The 22698-nt window shown below is 50.9% G+C and overlaps 1 protein-coding gene across 1 annotated transcript; it reads left to right on the forward strand.

Moving 5' to 3' along the window:
• Positions 1 to 10385: 10385 nt before the first annotated feature.
• On the forward strand, positions 10386 to 20042 carry LOC111154935 (leucine rich repeat containing 15). Its single transcript, XM_022514894.1, has 2 exons — positions 10386 to 10413; positions 18286 to 20042. The coding sequence occupies exon 2, from the start codon at positions 18291 to 18293 to the stop codon at positions 20040 to 20042; it is 1752 nt and encodes a 583-aa protein (XP_022370602.1). The 5' UTR covers positions 10386 to 10413; positions 18286 to 18290.
• The last annotated feature ends 2656 nt before the right edge of the window (positions 20043 to 22698 follow it).

Here is a 22698-nt window from a genome sequence, read left to right on the forward strand (position 1 = left end):
TTCCATGCAATCTTTGACATATTTAATCCTCTGCCATCCTAAAAAGCCAAGACTTGCCTTGTCTCCAATCTTTCCTTCTGGAAGCCTGCCTCCTACACCTGCCCCTTCTACTCCCCTCTAAACCACTGCCTGTCCTTGCCACAGGCTTCCATAGACCCATGGATCTCACTCATGACCACTCATCTTTTTAAGCTCTGCTCCCTGCGGCCCCTCCAGACACTTTATCCTGCTGCTCCTAAGACCACCCTCATTGCTCTTTCTTGGTCCCTGTGGTGGACTCTTCTTCCTCTGTTGGCCTCAATAATAAGGGCAGGAAATACCCAGATTGCCATTCTGAACCCTCTTCTTACTTCACTCTGCACCCAGACCCCTTGAGAATCTAATGAAAGTCATGAGCTGTCTCCTTGGAAAAAGTGTACAGCACATTTCCACAACCTTACATACAATTTCAGGGAATTCATAGGCAGCACCTTCAGGACTCTAGGTGTAGAGAGGCTGCTTTAGTGGGTGGAGCTTATGGACTCCAGATTAAGTTCCATTGCTGGGTGAGCTCCCCTTTATGGTTTGTTAGACCTCTATCCCCACCCAGACCCTTCCCCTGAGCTCAGACTCTGATTTCAGGCTCTATTGGACAGTCCACATTATGGTCCTGCAAGGGTCAAACACAGCCTGTCCAAATGAGTCTGTCCCCTGGCTTCTTACCGCCTCCATTTCCATGTTTTCTGGTTTTGGTTTTTTTTCCTTTTTTAAAGAGATATTGAGAGAGAGTGCATACCCATGGGGAATGGCAGAGGGAGTCTGATGCGGAACTCGATCTTACTAGCCTGAGATCATGACCTGAGCTGAAATCAAGAGTCAGTTGCTTTAACCCACTGAGCCACCCAGGTGTCTCTTTGGTTCTCTTAATGGTACCACCATCCAATGCCAAAAACCAGGCTGTTCCTTTCATGGCTTTTCTCTTTTATCACCCATGGCTTGGATTGCTAATAGCCTCCCAATGGCTGATCCCCACTACTTCTACTGTTACAAAAATTTTAATTTGTATATGGTGCTCAACTCAAGACTACATTTCCCTGGCAGATGGGGGAGCCACATGTCTAAGTCCTGGCCAATGGGGTATGAGTGGAAGTGATGTGTATAGCTTTTAGGTCATGCCTTTAAATATTTTATTTCTTTATTTGACAGAGATCACAAGTAGGCAGAGAGGCAAGCAGAGAGAGAGGAAGGGAAGCAGGCTCCCTGCTGAGCAGAGAACCTGATGCGGGGCTCAATCCCAGGACCCTGGGATCATGACCTGAGCCAAAGACAGAGGCTTTAACCCACTGAGCCACCCAGGCGCCCCTAGGTCATGCCTTTAAAGAGAAGGACTGAGCCCCTTCCTTTTTCCTGCCTTTCCTTTGGCTGGAATGTGACTGTGAAGGCAGGAGCTAGAGCAACAATTTTGGACATGGATCGAGGATGGCTGAGCAATTGGACAGACGGGGTCTTGGTTCCTGATAGAGTCAAGCCACCATTCCAGGATTGATGGGAAATAAACATCCACCTTGTTTAAACTTTTTCTATTTTGGACTCACTTTGTAATGGTGGCCTAATGTGTATTGTAACAGTCCCAGTGTATCACCCCACTTCCCACCATAACCGACCCATCACTGTCTTGTACCTGTTTCACTCCTTATTGTCACCTCATGATTCAGTCTCCTCTCCTTTCTCACTGCCCTGTTTTAGCTCAGGCTTTCATGGTCTCCCATCTGACCTACTGCTCTCAGTTTTTGTCAGGTCTTCCTGCTCTCTCCCACCCATACCCCGCAGTGAGTCATCCTCTATGCTGCTGCTGGAATTACCCATCCTTCAAGCCTGTGTTTCTCACGCTCCGCACCATTGACATCTCAGTCCAAATAATTCTTTGCTGCTCACGTCCTGGAGGATGTCTAACAGCCTCTCTTGGCTGTGCTCACTGGATGCCATTTGCATTCTCCAAGTGGGGACAACCAAAAATGCCTCCAAGCATCGCCACATGTCCCCCAGGAGGGGGGCAGAATCATGCCTCGTTGCTAAACAGCAGCCCTACACCAGTCTGACCGTGTCTGTCCCTGGCTGCACCCTTCTGTGGCGCTCTGGGGCCTGTGGGATGAGTCCTGCTGGTGAGGCCTTCCTATGTTACCTCTTACCCTCTTTGTAGGATGGTGTTTCCTCTAAGGCCTCACACGAACCCTGCTCTCCAGTTATCTTAGACTTTTTGCCACATGTTGAAGGAGCCATGGTCTTTTGTACCTTTGAGCCCTTGCAAATGCTATTTGCTCTTCTCAGAGGCCAAATGCCCATTCATTACCCCAGGCTTCATTCAAGGGCCACCTCCCAGGGGAAGCCTTCTTCTCATGGCCCAGGAAGGCTGGGAGGCTCCTTCAGGTGGCCCCATCCCACATACACCTTACACTTGAATGGGACTGGTCATGCATTTGAGTGCCTCTAGGGACGAATTCACTACTGTTTGCCGGCATCTTGCCAGGACCTGCCGCTTACTGAATGCTCCATTTGCTGGGTGAACGCGGGGCCCCATGGGGAGCAACCAGGACAGTTGACAGAAGGGACTGTGCATGATGTGTCTGAAGGGCAGATGGAAGGAAGTGAGCCTGTTTGTGGGTTCCACACATCTGATGCGATGGCCCCCAGGTGAGGGGGTGGCCTGCTGAGGCCTAAAGAGGGGTCGAGAACCTAAGGGTGGAGGTTCTAGGGAGGCAGGTCTCAGTGTGATAAAGAGAAATGTTTGAAAGAGTAGAACTTTGTTTTTTTTTTTTTTTTGTCTTTGAAAACAGTTGTTCTAATGGTCCATGAGACGCAGCTCAGAAATGCATTTTTATTTAAATGGAACATAAGCCAGCACACAGTGATAAAAATTTCATGTTTGTCACTGGTCCCCTCTTCTACCTACCATAGCAGATGTGGGCGTGCCCTTCCGCACCCTTCTTTAAGCATGTACACAGAGCTACAGAGATCACATGTGTATGTGTGTGTACATACCGTGTCTGAACAGAAACACACACATACATACAGATCTATAACTGGGTGAAATTCTCTCTCACCTGCACTGTTCTTTCCTGTTCCTCTTCATCTGTGTGGCGGACATTTTTTAATAAAACCAAGAAAATCAACAGAGACATGGATGGCGACCTATTTTCTCAGTCCTGTTTTGAGATGCTGTCCACATGAGTGAAACAGATGGCTGTTTGTTGGTCTTTGAGAGTCATTGCTCTCAGGAATGACCTAAAATTCCTCCTTCAGAGAGCAGCCAGGGCCTTGGGAAGGAGCAGGGGACGAGGTAGGGCCTTCGCGGTTCTCTGCCTCCAACAGATCGGGGAGCAGAGCAGGGTGACTTGGAGGAGGAGGAGGGTAGTGGGGGGGGACAGGCTTGGACAAGAGTCTTGGGTGCTGATCTGACCCTGCGAGCCATTCGATTGGAAAATTGATGTTTTGTACCATCTTCTAGTGTTTTGTGTGATCACAATGGACAAATAGTGAGATTCTTTTCCTCACTACATTTCCCATATGTTGAAATATAACTGAGGAGGTATCTATATATATTTCCCCCCTAAAACCAGTGAAGGCAATCATATTTTTATTTATATATATATACACACACATATATATACATGTATCCATATATATATATATATATATATATATATATATATATATATATCTGCTTAATACATCAGGTATATTTTTCTTCTTCAGCAAATAAAGCTGTATCCCATTTTTTCCCAAAGATTCATTTATTTATTTTAGAGGTGGGGAGGGGCAGAGGGAGAGGGAGAGAGATTTTTTTTTAATATTTTATTTATTTATTTGAGAGGTAGAGAGAGACAATAAAAGAGAGAGAGCATGAGAGGAGAGAGGTCAGCGGGATAAGCAGACTTCCTGCTGAGCAGGGAGCCCGATGTAGGACTCCATCTCAGGACTCCAGGATCATGACCTGAGCCGAAGGCAGTTGCTTAACCAACTGAGCCACCCAGGCACCCTGGGAGAGAGATTTTTAAGCAGACTCGATGCTTAGCACGGAGCCCCACCCAGGGCTCAATCTCACAACCCTGAGACCATGACCTGAGCCAAAACCAAGAGTCAGACACAACCAACTGCCCCAATGTAACCCATCTTTTAAAATTGGCTACTTGGTATGGCTTTTCGCAATGCATAGAATTATTGTGTTATGGATGGACATTTGTATTGTTTACAATAATCTGTTTTTACAAGCAGTGCTGCACTGAGCTTTCTTGGGCATGTAGCTCGTGACACAGTCATGTCTGTGTATTTGGCACAGACCCTGGTGAATGGCTCTACACATTTTGAGGCTTGATAGCTGTTGCTCTCCCAGTTTAGGTTCCCATCGGCAGTGCGTGAGACCGCCCACATCCCTAGCAGCCTGGGATGTTCCCTATATTTTTTATCCTGCCAGTCTACCCAGAGAATTTCACCATATGGTCCTGAATTCCCCATCCCTGAAGTGAACCAAGTAGGATCACAACTCCATCTCTCAGGGTGCTGGGGAAGGGATAACATCACCTCCAGTTCTCTGGACTCTGTGTTATGAACTAAACTCAAGAAACATGCACGGGTGAGAAAGACTGGACTTCTCTGAAGCCCCAGGGGACAACATGACCCTTCTGGTTCTCCCAGGGGGGCTGGAAAGTGAGCCCTGAGGTTCACAGGGCCTGTGGCTGGTGAATCAGGCTTTTACTTTCACCAAGAGATCTCACTTCTGGGGACCGACTAGGGCCATTTTATTTTCTCTGTGACAGAGACTGTGCTTCCCTATGAAAGATGGGACCTCAGGGACCTAAGCTCAGAGGTTCTGTCACTGGGGAACTGGTCCTTCCTGCGTGGACTGGGTTACTGTGTTGAAAGCCAAGTCCTGTCATGAAGACCAAAGAGGATGGTAGGAGTGCTTTGAAAACTGGGTGCCTTGTGGACATCCAAGGGTCCTCCATGAAACCTCAACTCCTGCCATGCTGTTTGTCCTGTGGTGTGGCTCTGACTGTGCCTCTACTGTCCTCCAAAACCCCCAGTGTCTTCCTATTGCCTGCAAGGGACATCACTCCCCTCAGAGAGACATCCCAGCCCTCTCCAGGGAGACCTGCCACAACCCCTGGCCTCCCACCAAACTCAGCATTGGTGGAAAGCCTTCTCTCTTTAGTCTGATTAGATGATTTTCCTTGACTCACTGTCCCCACACTTCTGGATCCTGCTCATCATGTAAGGCCACCTTCTGCAGGAAACTCAAGCCTCATCCCTCCAAACACACCCACATTTAGCTACCGTATGCTGAGGACTTCGCCCAAATCCTTACTCTAGACCGATTTAAACATGGCCGCACCTCTACCTGTAGCAGTTATGTGTGTACAAGCACACAGTGCTGGGAAGAGCACACAACTCACAGTCTGGGGTTTGAATTTTTTTCTGTCACTTAGCATGTGATCTTGAGGAAATTAATTAACTGCTCTGGACCTTAGTCTTCCTATCTGTAAAATGGGGACAATTACTCCCACTCACAGGATTATTGGTAGACAAGTAGTTCTCAACCGTGCATGTGCGTGTGTGTGTCTGTGTGTGTGTGTGTTCTCAACTTGTAGAGACATTTTTGGCTGTCACAACTTGGGAGGGATGCTGGCTGGTAACTAGTGGGTAGAGCCCAGGGATGATTAAGCAACCTATGATACAGGCACAACTCACTTGTTTGCAATTTGATTTACTACACTTCACAGATACTGCCTTTTTTTTTTTTTTTTTTTACAAATTGAAGATTTATAGTAACCTTCAGTTGAGCAAGTCTGTCAGCACCATTTTCCCAAAAGCATTTGTTCATTTCATGTCTCTGTGTCATATTTGGTAATTCTCCCAATATTTCAAACTTTCTCCTTACAATTATATTTATTAAGGGGATCTGCAGTCAGTGATCTTTGTTGGTACTATGGTAATTGGTTTGGATCGCCACAAACCGCACCCATACAAGACAGTGGTCTTGACCCATAGATGTTGTGTGTGTCCTAAATGCTCCACTGACCAGCTATTCTCCCACCTCTCTCCCTCTCCTGGGTCCTCTCTATTCCCTGAGACACAACAATATTTGAATTAGGCCAGTGAACGGCCCTCATAATGGCCTCTAAGGGTTCAAATGAAAGGAAGAATCACACATCTTTTGCTTTAAATCAAAAGCTAGAGGGGCGCCTGGGTGGCTCAGTCATTAAGCGTCTGCCTTTGGCTCAGGTTATGATTCCAGGGTCCTGGGATCGAGCCCCAAATCAGGCTCCCTGCTTGGCAGGAAGCCTGCTTCTCCCTCTCCCACTTTCCCTGCTTGTGTTTCCTCTCTCTCTGTGTCTTTCTCTGTCAAATAAGTAAATAAAAGCCTAAAAAAAAGCTAGAAACGATTAAGCTTCATGAGGAAGGCATGTTGAACGTTGAGACAGGCGAAAGCTAGACCTCTTGCACCAAAGAGTTAGCCAAGTTGTGAATACAAAGCACAAGTTTTGGAAGGAAATTAAAAGTGCTGCTCCAGTGAACACACGAATGATTAAAAAAAAAAATAGAGAAACAACGCTACTGCTGTTAATAGAGAAAGTCCAAGTGGTCTGGATAGAAGATCAAACCCTACCTAACACTCCCTTAAGCCAAAGCCTAATCCAGAGCAGGGCCCTAACTCTCTTCAATTCTAGGAAGGCTGATAGAGGTGAGGAAGCTGCAGAAGAAAAGTCGGAAGCCAGCAGAGGAGGGTTCATTAGGGTTAAGGAAGGAAGCTGTCTCCGTAACATGAAAGTGCAAGGGGAAGCAGCAGGTGCTGATGGAGAAGCTGCAGAGAGTTCTCCAGAAGATCTAGCTCAGATCATCCATGATAGTAGCCACACTAAACAACCACCTTCTGTTGGAAGAAGATGCCATCGAGGACATTCATAGCTAGAGAGGAGAAGTCAATGCCTGGCTTCAGATCTCCCAAGGATAGTCTGATTCTCTTGTTAGGGGCTAAGGCACCTGGTGACTTAAGTTGAAGCTAGTGCTCATTGACCATTCTGAAAATCCTAGGACCTCTTAGAGTTATGCTAACTCGACTCTGCCTGTGCTCCATAAATGGAACAACAGCACCTGGTTGAGAGCCCATCTATTTACAACATGTTTACTGAATATTTGAAGCCCACTGTTGAGACCCTACTGCTCAGCAAAAAAGATTCCTTTAAAAACATTACTGCTCTTTGACAAAGTACGTGGTCCCTAAGAGCTCGGATGGGGATGGATAATGAGGTTTTCTTGCCTGCTAGCACAACATCCACTCCACAGCTCATGGATCTAGGAGTCATTTCTACTTTCAAGTCTTACTATTTAAGGAATATATTTCAGGGCGCCTGGGTGGATCAGTCGTTAGGTGGCTGCCTTTGGCTCAGGTCATGATCTCAGGGTCCTGGGATCGAGTCCCACATTAGGTTCCCTGCTCAGTGGAGAACCTGCTTCTCCCTCTTCCTCTGCCTGCCACTCTGCCTACTTGTGCTCTCTCTCTCTGTCAAATAAATAAATAAAATGTTTTTTTAAAAAGGAATATATTTCATACCTGCTATAGATAGTAATTCCTCTGATGGGTCTGGGCAAAAAATAAAATAAAACAAAATAAAATAAAATAAAATAAAATAAAATAAAATAAAATAAAGTAGGCTCCATGCCCAATGTGGGGCTTGAACTCATGACCCCCAGATTCAGTCACGTGCTCTATTGACTGAGCCAGCCAGGCCCCCCTGTGCAAAGCAAACTGAAAACCTTCTGGAAAGGATTCACCATTCTAGATGGCATTAATAACATTCGTGATTCCATATTCACAGGAGTTTGGAAGAAGTTGATTCCAGCCGTCATGGATGACTTTGAGGGTCCAAGACTCCAGGGGAGGAAGTAATTGCAGGAGTGGGGGAAACAGCGAAAGAACTAGAATTAGAAGTGGAGCTTGGGGTGCCTGGGTGGCTCAGTGGGTTAGGACTCTGCCTTCGGCTCAGGTCATGATCTCAGGGTCCTTGGATCAAGTCCTGCATTGGGCTCTCTGCTCGTCAGGGAGCCTGCTTCCTCCTCTCTCTCTCTCTCTCTCTCTGCCTCTCTGCCTACTTGTGATCTTTCTCTGTCAAATAAATAAATAACATCTTAAAAAAAAAAAAAAGAAGTGGATCCTGAAGATGGGAATGAATTGCTGCTATCTCATGATCAGACTTGAACAGTTGAGGAGTTATTTCTTATGGATTCCATCTTGAGATGGAAACTACTTTGGGGAAGATGTTATGAGGACTGCTGAAATGACAACAAAGAGTTCAGGAAGAACCTAAACGTAGTTGATAAAGCAGAGGCAGGGTTTGAGAGAATTGGCTCCAATTTTGGAAGAAGTGTTGCTGTGGGTAAAATGGTATCAAGCAACACTGCATGTTGCACATGAATTGTCCCTAAAAGGAAGAGTCGATCAAGGTGGCAGACTTCATTTTTGCCTTATTTTAAGAAATTGCCATAGCCGCCCCCAGACTTCAACAGCCACCACCCAATCAGTCATCAGCCACCAACATTGAAGCCAGACTCTCCATCAGCAAAAAGATCATGACTTGTGGAAAGCTTGGATGGTAGTTAACATTTTTTAGCCATAAGGTATTTTTAACTAAGGTCTGTACACTATTTTAGGCATAATGCTATTGCAAACTTAGTAGACTACAGTATAGTATAAATACAACTTTTATATGCCCTGGGAAACAAAAAATCCATTTGCCTGGCTTTATTGTGATACTTGCTTTATCATGGTGGTCTGAAACTGAACCCGCAGTATCTCCAAGGAATGCCTGTACCTAGGACAGCTCCCCGTAACCAAGAATCCTCTAGTCCCAAGTATCAGTAGCGGTGAGGTTGAGAAACTCGGTGTAGATAGGACACTGTAGAGTTGTGACAAGGTGACTGTGGGCTCTGATTCACAGCAGGTGCTTCATAAATGTCCATCCTTCCTCTCTCCATCCCGAGTGTCAGTTCCTCATGGGCAAAAAAGGTATGACTCATGCCTGTTGTCCACAGCTCCCGGTGCGGAGTGGCTGAATGTTAGAATCAGGAAGGAAGGAATGAAGGTAAAGGGATGGGGGGTTGCGTGGTATTCTTATTCCAGCAGGTTCTGTGGAAAGGCAGTTGACAACCCCACTGTGCAGATATGGAAGTGCCAGGGTGGTAAGAGGCAGGGAGTTCTTAATCTGGAATATTATTTGGAAGGGAGGCTCGTTGGAGAGCTGGGGCTGGGCGCTGTGTGGAGACCCCTCCAAGCAGTCCTTGCCCCTCTTGGGCTTATGTCACTTAATGGACTGGGTGCATTCTGTTGCTGGCTCTGAATCATGGTGCCTCCAATGAGGAGGAATGTGCCATGATTCAGGTCCTGGGCTTGACCACGGCAAGCCGCCCAAGTGACTATTTCAGTAATAACACTACGCACTTTTATGTCTGCCTTTCATCGCAGATCTTAAAGCACAGTGCAAACATTAATTAAGGCTCCTGGCATTCCATGAGGCATGGTATGTAAATATCACTCTCCCCACTTGGCTGAGAGGGTAAACTGAGCCAGGTGGCTCAGGCAGGTGGCTCAAGCCCAGTGCAGCTCTTGCCTTACTGAGGCTACAATTTGGAAGAGAAACCCGGGTTTGGCAGCCTCCTCCCCTCACCAAGGAGGACCTCTTTCTCTTCTTCCCAGGCTCCCTTAGTGATACCAAGAACAGAACCGGTTTCCTGTCCCCCACTAGGGCAGTAAGGAGTGGCAGCAGGGGTGAAAGGCTCTGGGAGCTTCTCATTCTTAAATCTGCCCCCCAACTGCACCCACCTGTGGGAGGGGGCAGTGAGGGAACAGAAGACCATGTCCCATGTCCGTGGGAATTGAAACATTGTTTTTAGGCGGCACTTGGTTGTTGGGGGTGAGGGGAGTAACTATCTTTCTTTGGAACTTAAAATAACTGCTTTTGCCAAAATGTGAACAATACGTAAATTGGGTTAGGCAAGTAAGAGTGTTCCTTGTATCATTCGTGCCAATTTTCCGGCAATTACATCTTAATAAAAAGTTTGAAAGATAAAAGAAAGAGTCAATGCTTTTCTGGAGCGGAGATGGACAGCCCTGGAGGAAAGGGAAGAAGAGAAAAATGTGTCCCGTAAAAAAAAAAACTGTGACGGAAGGGCAGCCGGGCACGCGAGCGGGCAGGGCAGGCTGTGTCCCCCTGCCCGGCCGCCCGCCCCTCCCTCTGGCACGGCCCCCCGGGCGCTGACTCACGCCCCGACCGGTTAAATACGGCGGGGGCCGGTCCGCCGTACTCCTGCTGCAGCCGTCAGCCAGCCGCGTCTTGCTCTCGCGCTCCCTCTGGTCCACAGCCGGCAGGCGCCGCGCTGCTGGTAAGTGGGCAGGCTGACCTCCGCCTCCTCCCTCCCTCCCACCGACCCGCCAGCGCCGACTCATCCCTGCACCCCGCTGCCCACGGACCCCGCTGCCGCTGCCTTTCCTGGGGCAAGGCTGGCGGGGGCTGGGGGGTGTCCCCCCCGGGGGGCTCTCGGGAAGGGGCCAAGTAGAGCCAAGTTGGAGGGGTGCCGGGCCAGGCCTCCCACTGCCCAGCCAGCTTGGGGCCATCAGCCCCCCTCAGCGGCGGCTTCCCGACCCGCCTCCTGCCCCACTGACCCTCAACCATCCCATGAGGTCAATCTGGGGGTGCTGACCAGATGTACTGCAGGGAGCACGATGTATTGAAAGTTGCTAATTTTAGAACACCAGTGACCCCGCCAGTTTACCTCCTTGTGGAACTAGCTCCACTGGGGGAAGAGTTTCTCTTGTTCAAAGATTTGGGTTTTTTGAACACTGCTTTTCCCCAGCACACACTACGGTGGCCTGTGGTGGCCCGACCTGCGTGTGGGTCTGTCCGGGACCCATGGAGGGGTTCCCAGAAAACACGTCTGTCCTCTTTTTGGGGACTTAAGAGTTGCTGCAGGAGTGAGCTCAGCCGATGTGGCGTGCCTGGTTCAGATTTCCAGTTTGGACCTTCGGGTTCTGAGTCTGTGTGTGGTTTAGGCCACCCCATTCGGGTGGCTTTTTCGTCTGGCCAGCTGGACGTGTCCGGGTGTGGCCATGGCTGCCAGTCCTGAGCAGGGGGTCAGGGCCATAGAGGAATTGTGATGAGGGTGGTGTGCATTTAAAATTGTGATGCTGGTGTAGCTTTACTGGTGTCTTTGCCCGAATACTGAGGCAGAACAAGGCCAAGGAACCAGCTGAGGAAAACCGGAACTTTCCTAGAGTTTTCCCACTTGTGCCAGAGTGTGAGCGAGCCAGGGCCAAATGTGTTCCCTCAGGGCAGGCTGCGATGTTCTTGGAGAAGGTGTCCCTCAGGCTGAAGGTGCTGGATGCCCGCCCGTCAGGCTCCGGCTTCCCTGGGATTATCTGGGATCCTGTCTTCATCTCCCGCAGCTCCCATCTGTGTTGGTACCACTGCCCCCAGAATCTAGAACTTCTCTAAGTGCTGGCACGTCTCTCATTCTGCATCGATAGGACATCTGGGGTGCATTCGAGGCCAGACAGTCCCATTTGCCTGTGGTCTTGAGTCAGCGGGCGGGCTTGGCCATGAGGACACCAGCATGTGAGCGAGGTTGGGGCGGGGGAGCGTTCTGAACACGCCCCGCAAAAAGTCAGGGCACCCCAGGCTCCCCCAGGGCTGGTGGATGCTCCATGGGGCTTGCTCAGTAACTGGAGGGGGTGGGGGGCTGTGGGTGCGAGTAGATCCAGATGGGGAGAAATAAGCAGAGGCAGGGGAGAAGCTCGGTCCCAGCTCGGTCCCAGCTCAGTCCCAGCTCGGTCCTAGCTCAGTCCCAGCTCGGTCCTGCCAGCAAGTACTCCTGAGGCTGTGATTACACATGGCAAATTGCTTCCCAGAATCCCGACCACGAAGCAACAACTGTATCTTCTGGTTTCATGGCCTCTTGGGCTTTGGGGACACAGGATTTAGAAAGCGTCTCCAAGATGCCTTGTGGGGGTTCATCCATCTCTGTCTATTTGGGGTCCACTAGGTGTCAGCCTGAGGAGGGGGCTGTAGCTTCTTTCCTACAAGCCCGGAGTGGGAGATTCTCCCTGCTCTGCTGGCAAGTTTGTACCCCCTGCCGCTTTGCCAGGCTAATTACAGCCCTGCTCTGGTCTCTGCCGGAAGCCCTACCTCCCCAAACCCTGGGGCTGGAAAGGAATTACTTTTTCTTACTCATTTCCTTTTTTAAACAAACGAACAATGTTTCGGCTTTGAAGGTCCAGGAGAGATGGGGTCTCAGCTGAGCCAAGGGGGGAGTTAGGGTGTGGCCTGTCTTCCCTTGGGGTGTTCGGGATGCAATGTTCTTAATTCGGTTAAATCCCTGAAGGCGCTGTGTGTTGAAATTATGGGATTAACCCTTCCTGGCAACCCCTCTGTTCCTTCCCTCCATCTACTCTTCCAGGCCACTCCAGGTGAAACTGAGCTAACATGGGCATAAGAGAAGCTTTAAGGAAGAACATCCCCCCAAACTGTGCAGCCTGGGAGTTAGGAGGGGTGCTTGACCTTGGTTATTAATGCTGGGCAGCTGGAGGGTGGCTTGTATATGAGCCTGAAGCCATTTTAGGACAGAGGAGTAAAGCCACCTCTTTCCACCTTCCAGGCACTGTCACACACGTGGCTGATAAGGTCCTGAAGCCTCGTGATAAGATTCAGGGGTTCACCAAGCTCTACACTTCCGAAGAGTCCTGCCCTGGGTGTTGGGAATCTTCAACTGACTGTATGACTGGATTAGTCCCCTCCCCACTCCGGGCCCCTCAGTTTTCCCATCTACAAAATAACCAGTTGGTTTGACTGGATAGTCTCAAAAAGCCCTTGCACACTGTTGCCCCGGGCTCTAAGCACGGCTTCTGGAAGTAGCCTCTGCGGCTGGCTTCAGTTTAGCACCAATACCAGGTTTCTAACACAGCTGCAGAAAGGGCTGCGGAGGGAAATATGGGTAGAGGTCTCTAGGCGAGGTCGTGGCCCAACGTTCAGCCTCCCTGGTCCTGAGCTCAGTCTCTCCGTTCTTGCCAGTAAATGACGCAGGTCAGGAGCATGTCTTGAGGCTGGGCTAGACTCCAAGGGGTGCTTCTGAGTGTCGAAGGTAGGCACGTACATCAGAGTCACCTGGGGAATTTGTTAAACAGTACAGACTCCTGGGCCCAGCCGGACCTAGGAATCAGGATCCCTGTGGGTAGAGCCCGTGGAGATCCTGGTTTTACTCCACAGCAGAATGAACAGGAATTGTCACTGACATTTAGTAGAGCACCAAGAGTAGCATCAAGGAGGACTCTAAGGGCGTCGTAGGGAGTACTCCTTTAATCCTCATGGCTGCAGTGCTGTGAGGTCAGGTCTATGAAGCGAGCATCCCAGGATCTTCCGGATGATATTTATGTACTAATTTGGGGTGTAGGGTGGGTACCCCCTGTTTAACGAGATGGGAGCATCTTTATGCATTGAGCCTCTCAGTCGGTGATTTTGGACCTGCTGGACTGAGCCTGATGAGCAGCTTGATGGAAGCGGATACTGGCTGGAGGGGGCTGCAGAGGTGCAGAAGGGAGGCCATGGGCTGGAAGCCCTCAGCAACACAAGCCTGATGCCTCCCTTGGCTGGATGGGGCAGCCTGTCACTGCCGATGACGTCATGTTTAGGGAGACCTCTCTGGGGAGAGGGTACAGGCCAGGGAGGGAGCTCTTGTCTCTGGGCCTCAGTTTCCCCAGGTGCACTGGACGGGGCAGGACCAGACGCTCCCTAATCCCATGAAATGGCTCCTGGCTATTTGAAGATGCACTGATTACGGGGGGGTGGAGGGGGTGGGGAGTGGTTCCCTGCCAGGAAAACTCCTGAAACGAGGTAGCTGGGTATGAGTTCTTCTGGGCTCCATGTGAAGGTGGGGCTAGGCCAGGAGGTGTTGGGCCCGTTCGGGGTGACCTGTATGGGGGAGGATGAAGAGAATGGTGGGGCTTCAGGCAATATTTCCTTTCAAGATTTCCGGTCAGAAGATATCAGTGCTATTGAGGGCCCTTGGAAGTCTTTCCAGGAGAGAAACTAAGGCCTGGAGAATTTACCCAAACTCATACTCCAATATAGCATCAAGACCAGAGTAGCACATTTGTCTGCCGGGCTCTTTCCAGAAGCTTTGCTCCATGGCATTGACATAAGAAGGCATCTCCTCTCAGGGGACGTCATGTTTTGGATGTGAAGGATGGTAATAAAGCAAAAAGTGCCAGCCCACCAACCAACAAAGCCCAGGGCTTCTAGGCTAATTATGTGTTCAGTCATGAGTCACAGGTAGTTCTCGCTAAAGAGACTCACAGCCCAAGTGCCTGGGCCAGGCGCTTCTATTCCTGAGGGAGGGACCGCGTCAGGGTGTCCAGGTGAGCTGTCTGTCTGCTTGGTTCTTGGAATTCCTGGGCTATCGACAGATCCCAGGCTAGCCCTCCTCCTAGGACGGGGGCTGGACTGGGTTGTTGCAGTGATGGGGAACGCGTTTGGCCGCCCAGGGGAGGAGGGTATAATTAGGGTAGCTTTGTGGGTCTTTAACTGGCATTGGTCACAGCTGCCAAGCGGCCCTGGGCAGCGTGGGCTATTAGGCTGCTGCGTGCCGGGCTGCTGAGGGCCACGGGCTGCTGAGTACGTTTGCCCCGCTTGCTCAACATCCCAGGGCCCAGCTGGCTGGCCAGCCTTGCTTCTGTGGCCCCTCCTTCCCGAGAGGGCTCTGCAGCTGGGTTTGAGGTGGGCTCTTCGGAGTGCCTTTGGAGCAGTCAGTGCCTTGTGGCGGTGACAAGTGCTGGAAAACAGGAAACCGCCACATGTGCGGCCAGGGTAGACTCACTGTGCAGACATGAGGGTTTATAAAAAGGAAAATCTGCAAATTCTTGCAATATTTGTCAAGCTGAGTGTGGTCCATTTTAAACAACAGTGGCTCTGTTCCCATACGGGGATTCTCTTTTCTCTCTTCCTCCCAAGCCAGGAGGCACCCTGCCCTTGCCCTGAGCCCTTCTTGGGGCTGGCTTGATGCCCCCACCCCAGCTGGGGAGTGCAGGTGCAGAGAAGATCTGGGATGGGTCCTCCAAGGGCACCTCCTCCCACACCCTCCCTGACAGATGGGGACATTGGACAGAGACTGCCTTGGGTTTGCCGTGTTATGGACCCTTAGTTTAGTCTCTGACAGTTGGGCTATGACACCATTCTGAAGCATGCTGGGGTTAGGAGTCAGCACTAACGATAGCTAAGTACCAGCTAGTACATCATCAGGTGCCCCAGAGCTCCACCTTTTGTAAATCAGTCCAGAGGTAATTCTTGCACACACACGTACCAGGGGGATGGCCAAACACCCCTACCTGCCCACCCAGGCCCCTGGGAACACAGGCACGATCCGTCTTGGTAGATGATCTCATATCCTGGCTCTGGGACTCAGCCTTAGAATCCTGAAGTCCTGGGGATAGACAGGTCATCAGCTGTCATCCAGTTCCGTACCCAGCAGGTATAGGGATCTTCTGTTCAGCTTCCTTTCCAGACAGTTGCTTAGCCTCTGCTTGAACACTTCCAGTGATGGGGAGCTTACCACCTCCATAGGTTGTCCATTCTGATTCAGACAAGCTCTCTTTGGGGGTGAACTGAGATCAACTGCCTCAGAGCTTCGACATACCACTTTTGACCTCGGAAGCCATAGTGAGTCCCAGGGCAGTCCTTCCTGTACCCTTGGAAAGTGCCTGTAGCTTCCTTCACAGATGCTCTTCTTCTAGGTATCCATGCACAGTTCCTTCAACGGATGCTCAGATATTCTGGTTTCTGGGACTCCTGACCCTCCCCTTGCCCTTCTCTAGCAGGCCTTCAAGAGACAGTTTTGTTATTAGTCTTCTTGAAGTTCAGGGTGGGACTGGGCAGGGCAGGACAGGTGTGGCCTGACCGGGGCAGGGCAGAGGAAGAGGGTCACCTCCTTTGTTCCATATTTCATACTTCTGTTGATGGTGCTGGCTAAGATCACATTCGTTTTTCTGGGTAGTCTCCTTTCTCTGTTACTATCAATAAAAAGCCTTAAATCTTTCTCCTGGGGTGGATGTTGAGTCACTTTTTCTGTGACTCCTGTTTAGGTTATTCATTTTCCACTCTCAGGTTCTGGACTTGACTTTTGTCTAGGTAGGTTCGTCCTTCTAGATGTGTCCATAACTTCATCTGGCCCCATGTCTCAGCATCTAGACTCTATTGGCCAAATTATTATTCTTTCTTTCCTCCATCAAGTTTTTAATGCAAGATTACAACAGGTCAGGGCTTGGATGGCTGTGAATAAATTAAAAAAAAAAAATCAAGGTCTGGGTGGGTGAACTTGGGTTCTGTCCTCAGAGCAGGCTTGTCGGCACAGGGCAGGATAAAGGTGCATTGACTCAAGGCCAGGTGGGTAGTCTGGATTATTCTGAGTCGTGGGCCAAGACTAGGACCCCATGAGTTCAGGAAGAGAGCCTGAGAAATACCTTCTCCACCCAGCCAGTTTATGTCCTACACATCATCATTTGAAATTTTTCTGACTCAGGATTTTTGCTCATTAAAAGGAGATGCATTGTGTTAAAAGAGCATCAAAGTGCTCACCCAAGAATCTGGAGCTCCAGGTCTTAAGGTCTGAGCCTCAGTTTCCCTGCTTCCTTCATCCCCATAAAATAGTGGGAACATATGATCAGCAGCTCTTAACCCTTTGGAAGTTAGAGACTCCTTTGAACCTCAGATGGAAGTTACAGAGGCTGCTCTACACAGACACAGAAATCCTTAGTCCCTGGAGTAAGAATGCCAAGATCAAAACCACTTTGAGGCCTTCCTGCCTGGCAGAGTCCATGTTGTGGATGAGCCTGGACAGTCACATGCATTTGCACAGCACTGTGTGGGACACCCTCATATCCATTCAACTATTTGTTCCTCTCAGTGGCCTCAGAAGGGGGCGGAAGTTATCCTCTCAACTTAACACATGAGGAAGCTGAGCTTGAAGGCTCCAAGTTTCCTTCAAGGTCCAACAGCTGGTTAGTGGTTCTTAACTATTCATGCAGGTAGGGCTCTGTCCAGACCTCCCATCCCCACCACATTGGATACGTGATCTCTAATTATGTAGATAGGTAATTCTCGTCACCCCTGACCTCAGACATTCAACCTTTCATGAACTGGGCTCCACCCCCAGATCAGCACAACGCCTGTGGGAGGATCTGGCCCTATCCCCTTTGAGCTCAAAGTGCATCTTAGTTTTTCTGGGACTTACTCAAGGTCACTTAATGTTTCCTTGTGGAAACTGGAACTAGTACTCAGAAGGCTGGCTCCAGGCATTGGGTGAGCCACAGAGCCTCTTCCAGTGAGACGGGAAGTGGCCCAGATCATTTTCTTTCATTGGGAAGGTGGTTTGAATTAAGACTCCATTAAGCACCTGTGAACGGATTCACAAAGGACCAGGTTGTCGGTCCTGGTGATGGGGCTGGGCAGGGCAGTGCTGGGGTGGGGGTGGGGGTGGGGCACCAGGCAGGGGAAGAGCTGAGCTTGCCCTGTAGCCTTTTCCACCAGATCGGCAGTGTGTCCCACCTTAGCTTGCTGCTGCTGCTTGCCCAGCAGATCTCCGAGTGTGTGGTCTTAGCATCTTCTCCCAGGTTCAGGCCCTATTTATTTGGTCTCATCTCCTATCTGTTCCTCCTGAGGAGATCACGTCCAACCAGCAAGTTCAGGTGCTCTGGGGGATACACAGATGAGTGATCTGGGGGTTTTGTATCCAGACAAGATACTGTTCCCACCTTAAGGGACCTATAGGGATGAAAGATGAACATCCCTGCCCTTGAAAAGCTTATCGACTAGAGAAGGACACAGACGGGAACACAGCAAATGCCATACGGTGCCAGCTATGGCATGGCCCTAATGGACATGGGGAAGACCCCCTGCATGGGAGGGTAACTAATACTGACTCATGGTATGTGGGGAAGCTTCCTAGAGGCGACTGCATTTGAGCTGGACTTGGGAAGTATGGGAAAGATTTAGAGGAGGACAAAGAGTACCCTGGGTGGGAGGAATTGCTTGGGCAAAGGCATGGGGAGAAGGTGGAAGAGACTGACTGACCAGACCATAGGTAGCATAAGTTGGGGTCTGTGATGATGGTGTTTGAAGGCAAGCCAGTGTTTGGCACCAAAGATGTTGGCTTAAATATAACGGCAGTGTCGGTGAGATGACCCTGACTCACATGCGCTCTCTCCCCTTGCAGAGGCCATGCCGCTGAAACATTACCTTCTTCTGCTGGTGGGCTGCCAAGCCTGGAGCACGGGGCTGGCCTACTATGGCTGTCCCAGTGAGTGCACCTGCTCCAGGGCCTCCCAGGTGGAGTGCTCGGGGGCGCGCATCGTGGCGGTGCCCACCCCCTTGCCCTGGAATGCCATGAGCCTGCAGATCCTCAACACGCACATCACCGAACTCAACGAGTCCCCGTTCCTCAACATCTCGGCCCTCATCGCGCTGAGGATCGAGAAGAATGAGCTGTCCAACATCATGCCCGGTGCCTTCCGTAACCTAGGCTCCCTGCGTTACCTCAGCCTTGCCAACAACAAGCTTCAGGTTCTGCCTATTGGCCTCTTCCACGGCCTGAACAACCTTGAGTCGCTCCTTCTGTCCAGCAACCAGCTGGTGCAGATCCAGCCGGCACACTTCTCCCAGTTCAGCAACCTCAAAGAGCTACAGCTGCATGGCAATCACCTGGAATATATCCCTGACGGCGTCTTCGACCACCTGGTGGGCCTCACGAAGCTCAATCTAGGCAAGAATAGCCTCACCCACCTCTCACCCAGGATCTTCCAGCGCCTGGGCAACCTCCAGGTCCTCCGGCTGTATGAGAACAGGCTCTCCGAAATCCCCATGGGCACGTTTGATGGGTGCGGAAACCTCCAGGAGCTGGCCCTCCAGCAGAACCAGATTGGTATGCTCTCCCCTGGCCTCTTCCACAACAACCGTAACCTCCAGAAGCTCTATCTGTCCAACAACCACATCTCCCAGTTGCCTCCTGGCATCTTCATGCAGCTGCCCCAGCTCAACCGTCTCACCCTTTTTGGGAATTCCCTGAAGGAGCTCTCTCCGGGGATCTTTGGGCCGATGCACAACCTGCGTGAGCTTTGGCTCTATGACAACCACATCACTTCTATCCCGGACAACGTCTTCAGCAACCTCCGCCAGCTGCAGGTGCTGATCCTCAGCCGTAACCAGATCAACTACATCTCCCCAGATGCCTTCAACGGGCTGGCGGAGCTTCGGGAGCTGTCCCTCCATACCAACGCGCTGCAAGAGCTGGACGGGAGCGTCTTCCGCATGCTGGTCAACCTGCAGAACATCTCCTTGCAGAACAACCGCCTCAGACAGCTCCCGGGGAATATCTTTGCCCACGTCAATGGCCTCATGACCATCCAGCTGCAGAACAACCAGCTGGAGAACCTGCCCATGGGCATCTTTGATCACCTGGGGAACCTGTGTGAGCTGCGTCTCTATGACAACCCCTGGAGGTGTGACTCAGACATCCTTCCGCTCCACAATTGGCTCCTGCTCAACAAGCCCAGGTTGGGGACGGATACTCTCCCGGTGTGTTTCAGCCCACCCAGCGTCCGAGGCCAGTCCCTCGTCATCATCAACGTCAACGCGGTTGTCCCCAGTGTCCAGGTCCCAGTGATCCCTGAGGTGCCCAGCTACCCAGAGACACCACAGTACCCAGACACACCCAGCTACCCTGATACCACCTCCATCTCCACCACTGACTTCACCAGCCCCATGGAGGACTACACCGATCTGACCACCATCGAGGTCACCAAAGACCGCGGCACATGGGGCATGACCCAGGCCCAGAGTGGGCTGGCCATCGCTGCCATTGTCATCGGCATCATTGCCCTAGTCTGTTCTCTGGTTGCCTGTATCTGCTGTTGCTGTTGCAAGAAGAGGGACCACACAGTCCTGATGCAGATGAAGGCACCCAATGAGTGCTAAAGAGGCGGGGCAGGGGCAGGGCTGGGGAACCGTGCGGCTGCTGGAGGATCTGGGCATTTCATCGCTGCGCCTCCAACCCTGGGTCCACAGAGCGATGCCCGCTCCCTCTCGCTGGTCCCCGAGAGAAAGGTGCACCCCACCTTTTCCTGACCTGCCTGGTTCTCCTCTAGAGACCTATAGGAGAACCAGATCTTGTGGGACTTCCTGCCACCAGGGAGATCCCACTGGCCATGGCAAAACCCCATGGGGTTTCTCATTCTCATCCCTGGGCTTCACTTGAGAAAGCCCTTCTCCACAGCCTCATCAGCTCTCCTCCGACAACAAGCTTCCTTGCGTCCCGGGTCCTGCTGGCCTCAGTAGACTCAATCACCACGCCTGCTCACTTTGTGGGAATAGTTCTCCACAGGGACGGCTTCTCTCCCAAGTAGGATGTAAGTTGATTTCCCTTTCTTCGCTCCGCTCCCGGCCGTGGCATGGCTCTCCCTGGTCCCCGCAAATGAAAGGTCTCCCTTGATTTTCTGCTCCTGAAGGCAGGGTGAGTTCTCTCCTCACAGAAGGCTTCCACCCCCTCAGCTGGGTTCTTCAGAGCTGCCAAGCACCTGGCTTTCAGGACGCCATGAAAGAGGTCCCTCCGTGCCCGCAGAGAGAGCTGCTGTCAGCATCTCTCACGGGATCAATACCCGGAAAAGGAAGACAGGCACCTGGGCAACACGTCAGCCTCACAGAGATTTCCAAACCGCAAATTTTGCTTGGAAAATGTTGGTCCTTTGAGGAATAAGATATGTAGAATGTCTGACCTTTAACAACCTGGAAAATCAGCTTACTGGTACTGCATGGAGAAAGCACCCTGGTACCAGGGGTGTGTGTGTGGGGGAGGGGGTCCTTATGTTCATTCCTAAGGTTTGTCTCTTTTAGCTTCCTACCGAAGTATAACACGTACAGAAACGTGGGAGTGTGACTGTGTAGATCACGTGATGGCTCTTCACAAACAGTTCACACCCGTGTAACCAGTATCCAGACCAAGAAACAGGACATCACTAGTATCCTCCATCCCAGGCTTTTACGGGGGAAGACAGGCTGGTGGAGACGGGTCCCCATGAGCCAGGACGGTCCCTTCATGCCCCTGCCAGCCTGCCCTTGCTGGGGCCCAGCTGCCAGGGGTGGAGGAGACGATGTGGGTACGTTGTTAGCAGATCCCCCCACCCCGCGGCCCCCAGAATGACCCGGTCAGAGGCAGACAGCAGAGATCCCCACAGACACACACGCTTCTCTGCCAGCAAGCTGTCTGCTGCTTAGCAGAGGCCTCTCTGCCTGGGCCTTTTCTGGGCATGTTCTGCCTCTATCTGTTTTTAATTTTCACTTTCCATTTGGGGGAAGTGAAATAGTTCCGAGATGAGATCCTTCGATTGAACAGCCAAGTGTAGTGGAACCTGGTGATCTTTCCAGGGTGGTAAAATTCTCCATCAGTGTTCCAGTCGGCTAGACACTGAAGTTCAGAATGTTCACATATGGGAGGCAATGTCAGGGTACACAGATAGGTCACCCTGCGTCTGGTGGGCTCTCTGGAGTTCCTGCTGCCTGTGGCCTGCTTGTTAAGACTTGAGCTGTCTGGTGCACAGTTATCACCTCCTTGAGTGCTAGCCACATAAATGCACCACCCTTCCTGCCAGCCATGTACTCACACCGGTAAAGAAATTGTGCTCGTGGCAACTCATGTCTTTGTCCCGACAAGTGGTCTGCCAGTTCAGAAGTGAAAACCATGACATGGAGAATTTCAGGTTTCTGTGTTTGTCCAGGAAAGAACTTCAGGAGGTGCTGTAAGGATTTGGAAATCCTGACTGGCTCTTACTAGTTTTCTCTGTCCCACAAGACAAATAAGAAATCCCCTCAGACCTCCGCGCGTGATGCTGACAGGTCCCCGACAAAAAGGGTCCAGGAAGGGATGTGTGTAAGAATTAGTTCACCGTATAGTTTTCATTCTCTGTCCAAGAGAATCTGGGAAAGATGGGGCCTGTCAAAGGCAAAAGACATCTTCCCTCCAAGGTAAATCTGGGTCTCCAAGATGTTTTCAGAACATTTATAGCAACTGGGGGGACATGTACCAAGACTTGCCAGGGGCCAAAAGGAAGTAAGCCCAGAGCCTGGGACATGGGCATCATTCCACTGATGGTGTCCTGCCTGATTGATCCTGGGGCCATCAGGGGAGATGGCAGAGAGGTGAGGAAGGAGTCCTTTTTACCCAGTATGTCCTGCCATTCTAAACCCAGAACCCTTGGGGAGTCCTGGCATTGGGCATGACACTGGAGTTCCTTTCCTCCCGGGCCCAAGATAGCAACATGTTTCTCCAGGCCACAGGTTGGCCCGAGGGCAGCTGTCCTCAGATGTCTCCATGTAGGAGTACCCCCCGGCTGGGAGTGGTGAACTCTTTACCTGATGCTCTGAGCTTGCCTGAGTGGATTGGATGGAGCCCTTGGGCCTCCTCTTCCATTGCAGACCTTTTGGCTCTCTGAACCGTGTTGTCTGTTCAGGGAACTACCAGAAAAGCTGGATGGAGTTCCCTTTCCAAAAAGACATCGCATTCGTTCACTTCTCAGGCCTGGAGTGAGCTGCTTGGTCCCCCCAAGTTGAGGTAGGGCATGGAGTCCACTTTAATTTC

This window comes from Enhydra lutris, unplaced genomic scaffold (assembly GCF_002288905.1).
Source record: "Enhydra lutris kenyoni isolate GAN:26980312 unplaced genomic scaffold, ASM228890v2 scaffoldscaffold39, whole genome shotgun sequence".
Taxonomy (NCBI): domain Eukaryota; kingdom Metazoa; phylum Chordata; class Mammalia; order Carnivora; family Mustelidae; genus Enhydra; species Enhydra lutris.

Excerpts from the sequence above, each read along its gene's own strand:
- LOC111154935 (XM_022514894.1), top strand. The coding sequence starts at position 18,291 with ATGCCGCTGAAACATTACCTTCTTCTGCTGGTGGGCTGCCAAGCCTGG.